The sequence below is a fragment of the Tachypleus tridentatus genome, chromosome 11 (assembly GCF_004210375.1).
Source record: "Tachypleus tridentatus isolate NWPU-2018 chromosome 11, ASM421037v1, whole genome shotgun sequence".
In the NCBI taxonomy this organism is placed as follows: Eukaryota; Metazoa; Arthropoda; class Merostomata; order Xiphosura; family Limulidae; genus Tachypleus; species Tachypleus tridentatus.
In genome coordinates this window covers 1,969,615-1,975,614 of record NC_134835.1, presented here as the reverse complement: position 1 = coordinate 1,975,614, position 6,000 = coordinate 1,969,615, and the positions used below count along the sequence as shown (strand labels likewise).

The window sequence follows — 6,000 nt, the reverse complement described above, 5'->3', positions numbered from 1 at the left end:
TTTGAATTTCATGCAAAGCTACATGAGGGCTATCTACACTAGCCACCCCTAATTTAGCAGTGTAAGACTAGAGGGAAGGCTAGTCATCACCACCCACCACCAACTCTTGGGCTACTCTTTTACCAATGAATAGTGGGATTGACTGTCACATTATAATGCCCCCACAGCTGAAAGTACAAGTGTTTGGTGCGACGGGGATTCAAACTCGCGACCCTCAGGTTATGAGCTGAGTGCCTTGACCACCTGGTCATGCTGGACCTTATTATAACTTACAGCTTTTACAGTAAGTAGGATTAGTTTTTTGAACATGTGACGTTTCCTTATTTTGACTTGTGTATTTAATAATAATCTCACCAGTGACTAAAATGTCTTACCTGTTTTAAAAACTAATCTCACTTACTATAAAAGCTGTAAATTGTAATAAAACATCTAAACAACTATGTGAAATTGTTCAAATTCTATGTAAAGTACAGGGAATGTCAGCAGAAAATAAGTGGATGAACTGCAACATTTTTCTGATTGACTTACATATTAATATCACTTGTTAGTATTCCACAAACTACAAAAATTTATAAAACAGATAAAATGGACCCAGTGATCAAAATTCTCATGGTTCCACAAGCAACTTGGTGTATAAAAAAAATGAGAAAAATATGCTTGAAACACTGATGTCTAACTTCTCATGTAAATAAGTTAATATTAATTTTCTACAAAGATTTAAACTGGTTTTAAGCACTTTATTGGACCAGGATAAAGCTCTTTAAACAGCTGAGTACTTTTTAGTATTTAAGAGAGTCAAATGTATCACTTATCTCTTAAATTAACAATTTCTGATAAAATTACAGATTTAATACATTACACCCAGCATTAAGATGAATTATAAAGAATAACTAATAATATCAACCTCTTCTAAGAACTGCTTATCACTTCGTAAATGTGTTGATGGCGGTGGATTTGTGACAAGTGATTCATTAGACAGCATACTGTCACTACGTTCAGGTTTCTTGTGTTGAAGCTCACACAACTCTGAAGGACACTCACCAGTCATACTGACATCTGTATCAATTCCACTTTCTATAAAAAAGAAAAGAATATCTACTGCAGTAATTTTAAATTACTTACATGTAATCTAATCCAGATATAAATTTATACATGGCTTCAAAGCTAATTTATAAAATTGGGAGTAAGATATTATAAGATCAAAATAGTATTTCTTACTAATACCTATAGTCTTGTTTTTCTAACATAGGTAATCACAACAGTAAAATCTGTAATATACTGTATCTCATAACTGCACCCTTTAAGTGTTTAAATATTGTACCCTATACTTGTTTAAATTCAGTAGTCAGGAATTCTTTGACTACTGTACCCTGTAAGTGTTCAAATACTACACTCTGGTTCTCCTCCATAGCACCAGAACTTCCAAACGTTGTTCACAACCAGATGTTTGAGAAAGGTTGGTATTGTCTTGTACATCTTCGTTCTAGTGACTAACAACATAAAAAGTGTGATTGATACACATGTGGTATATAAGGCTGTAGATAAATGTTACATTATTTGTATCACCAAATGATCCACCCTTGGTTCACATTTATGCTATACACAGGTGGCTCATTTCGCTATTAGTAAATAAGTTTATTCTTGGTGGAGCAAATGAACCACATGTGGTGTGGTGGGATGTTTTGTTTTTACCATCTCACACACATGAAAATATGCACATGTGTATGTGTGTGTATATATACACACACACAAAATTAATTTTACTTGTGTACATTTCACTACCTCTCATTTTTTTTGTATTTAGTTTTTCCTGGCCCTCATGCCACTTTCTAGTCCTAGTTTAAAAATTCTCTTATGGCTGAGCTAATAGCCTTAGCAAACAAGTGAGTTCTTACCTTATGTAAATGTAAACCATCCATTTCAAAAACTCCTTTTTTCCATTGAACCAGTTCCACTATTCCAACAAGCCTATCTGCTCATTCTTACAAACTAACCCTAGCCTAGCATTTAAATCTAGTGACGTACTTATAATGTCATCCCCACAGTTAATTCTGGGCAGTACCCCTGACAAAATTAAGTTATGGTCTTTTTAATTAAATGCCTTTATCAACCCTTTGTACTTATTATGTGGCTCCTCTGACCTACCTTTTCCTACATCATTAGCCCCTATGTGCACTACAGAAACTGCATCTCTGCCAGTCCTCTTTATTACATCTCCTGCTCTGTCAGTGAAAACCTCCACCCGTGCCCCTTGGTAGCACAATATGATTTGTTTACCCTGTTTACCCAACTGTACTCTACAATTGTTTATCTGTTCCACCATGTAATTGTTTAAATAATGTACCCTATAACTGTTTAACCCTATCACAATGGGTTATTGGTCAAAGGCAACATCACACTTGTTGACTTGCATTCAAACATTTATTAAACCACTATTTTATGAATTTATGTTAATAAGTTTGGTATCAAATTGTAGGTTATAATTCAAATATTAATGTTAAGTATAAATTAATTTCTTTTTTTAAAAACATATATTACAAGAACAAACCTTAATATTGATTTTTGTGTGTCACATGGAATGTTCAATGTAGCACTGGTTCAAATTAGATGTTTGTGATGTCAAAATACTGAGTTCAGGATTTCCTATGAATTAGGAAGTCAAATTACCAGTATTCACAAGCTAGAATATAAACTAAAAATCTTACATCTTCTCTGTTTGTTTAAATATAGCTTATGTACTGAATCAAATACAGTGACCCAATCACCTCTTTCCATTTTTGGAAATGGGTCTTATATACACTTCAATAAAAGAAATGTCAATAACCATTCGAAAGCTCAGAATGTCTCCCAGGTTGCTTTGTTAGCCATTTTAAAGTGCTTCAAAACCATCTCATAATTTCAAACCAAGATTTCAAGCAGTGAGCTTGTGTCTTTAATCTGCTTGAAATTCCATAATTTTTTTTAGACAAAATGCAACTTAGTTACTATGCTTGATAAATTATAGTACAATTCTATAGTACTGATACAGTCATTTATGAATTTTGGGTTATTTCAAATGTATATATAAAACTGAAGAAAAACTGTTTCATTTCACATTCTCCACATGCAAAATTTGATAAGGCTTAACAACCTATGGCAAGCAGCAAACAAATATGAAAGTCATCATAACTAAAAGACATAATTGTTTGAAACATTTATTTTTCCTGTTCTATGTTTGAAAAAAAAAAAAGTTTAAAACGTTTTGTAAATAATAATAATCTATATACATATATAAAATATAATAACTGAAACGTGACTGTGTTTTACCAAATACTAGTGCACAAAAAGCACAGCCAAAACAGATCTCTTTGGAAAGACTAAAAGTCAGTTTTATATTATTGGATATGGCACATGCTCCATCTCAATGCACCTTCTATAATGTTAGCCAGGCATGTCTGGAAGGTCAGTGTAATAAAATTAATACATATACATATAAATGTATAATGTTATGAGATTTTAGCTAGTTACATTAAATATTTATGTTTTTATGTTATAATCTGTAGTCATTCTGAAATAAAAAACGCATAATTTATATTTATTTCCTAATTTTTAAGATGGTTACAAGGTTGGTCAAATTACAGATCCCATATAATTATGGTAGAGAAAATAACAGAAAATATAAAGTTTTGCTGAAAACAAAAATTTGAACTGTATTTAGGAGGTTTTAAACATTATCCAAATAAAATATGAGAATTTTGAAACAAAGAATAGTTTTTAATCATAACATGAAAACCACTTCATGCTCACACTAGCAACATAATAGACTCAATTTTTTCACAAACAAATTTTTATAAAGAGTACTTCGTTAAAAATTTGATTTTTGTGTAAAAAAAATTCCAGTCTTTACTAAAAGTCTACCAAATTTTGTGAAGAAAGTATCAAAAGTTATAGCATAAATACTTAACTCCCATATGTCATATGGAGCCCACTGCAAAATGGTTAACTATTGTACTCTCCAATTATAAAAATACTGTATCCTATAACTGTTTAAAGATACGTTTAGGTTTAGTAATGAAAGGGTAACCTTTCTTTAATGGCATGTTAAAAAGGTTGAAAGTATGGCCCAAAATTATAAGTTTGAAATATACCAAATCTCTCGTCACAATCATGAAAAATCAGTGTTATTAATTTTTTAGCTATATTTTATGTCGTATGGTAAAAACTTCAATACTGTTATCTCCAACTACCGAAGTGAAAGATTAACAATGATAGAACTCTAGCTTAAAATCCTAAGTAATATACACTTGTTACTTTAACACCTAGAAGACAATAAAAAATATGGTAATTTGAATAATGAAATTGAATAATATAGCAGCCAATGCTGGATTTTAAAACATCATAAATAAAATTCTATCACTACAAAAGAAGTAACACCTAAATTGTAAGGAAAAAAAGTTCAAAATGTAAATAGTACAAATACAACAGTTTGAGTTTGGCTGAAGCTAGATTTTACATATTTACAAATTTTAAATAAAAAAAAAACAAAAAACGATTTACAAATAACTGATCATTTGATGCAAATATTTAAGACTATGTTAATATTGCTTGTCATCTAGAAGAATTATATGAGAAGGCTCTCTAAAAACGAGTGTATTTCTCCAAAGTTTGAAGAGACATTTTTTATAACTGACCTGCAGAACAGTGAGATTCCTCCATAAGGTTTTGTAGGAAAACACGGCTTTCACCTGGCTCAAGGCCTAACTGTAGAGCTCCGTAACAGGTGTAAGAAGACTGACTACTTCCCGATGATGAACTACTTACAGATATGATAGAATGAGGCCGTTTATTGCTTCGCAGATAATCATTTGGTGACACAGTAACTGAGCTGTGGAATTGAGGCACTAGATAAAATGCAAATATCATTAATCATATATTAATCATATGAAGCACAGCAGTGATTCAGTCTATCAGTTAGTGATAATACTATGGTTTAAAACCTTCAACTCAAACTAGGTTTACAAATAATAATACAACTGTGAATAAAAATGAAATTTATGGTTGCAAAATTGTGCTTTGAAAATTACACATGGTGTTTATTTTAGCACAAAGCTACAAAATGGGTTATCTTTGCTGTTACCACCATGGAGACTATAAACTATTAGAAAGTATTAAAAATTAACATGTTTTGGGTCACACAGTTTAACTCTTGTTCAGAAGAAAGAAACATTTAATTACACACACAATATACCATTATAAAAGTAAGAAGTACATTATTTTTCAATACGTTACTCAAATATTGGAACAAGGTTATTTTCAGTGCGCCTGTAAATGTATCATTATGAAAAACTACCTCTGCTACTTTGCTGAACAGCTACTAGCCGATCATTGATCTGATCTTCACTGGGCTTGATGTCCAAGCAAGGCTTGTTGCCAATCCCCATTGATGACATTTCTGCCAAACGCATTTCTAAACATAATGAAAACAACCACATAATGCTGTGATAGATACACTGGTGGAATAGAAGTTAATGATGAAGAGCAGAACAACGGAACCAATAACAAACATTTCACATGTGTGTATACAATAAAAAACATTTAATTCTTGAATGTTTCAGAATATGCATGTTCACCTTCAGTAAACTACACTGAGAAAGGTAAAATAATAGGTTCAACATTATATAAAGCTTAAACCTTTTATAAAAGTAATTAAGATACAGAATAAAAGGATGAAATAGATTAAAAAACAGCCAAATAAACAAGAAAGAATAAAAAATACAAAATTGGAATCATATTATAGAAGTTATTCAAAACAGACTTAATTCTTAATGAAGCTGTGATATTATGTTGGAGTTAATTTATAATAGGTAAACTTTGTTTAATTAGACGTTCAATACTGAATAATCCAGATAACATTTTGAAATCTATACTCAAGATTGGTGTGGCTGTTGTTTTCATTATGTGTGTGTAAATTGCAAGTCTGGTGGATTTGACAGTTTTGTATTTCCAAGTTCTGCTTGATGC

The 6,000-nt window shown here is 31.2% G+C and overlaps 1 protein-coding gene across 1 annotated transcript in view; it reads right to left on the bottom strand.

Moving 5' to 3' along the window:
* Window positions 1-716: 716 nt before the first annotated feature.
* Window positions 717-6,000, bottom strand: part of LOC143231606 (puratrophin-1-like) — a 121,449-nt gene continuing 116,165 nt past the window's right edge. Inside the window, 3 exon segments of the mRNA XM_076466131.1 lie at window positions 717-1,074; window positions 4,671-4,880; window positions 5,330-5,446. Of these exon segments, the coding sequence (XP_076322246.1) occupies window positions 878-1,074; window positions 4,671-4,880; window positions 5,330-5,446 (524 nt within the window). The 3' untranslated portion in view covers window positions 717-877.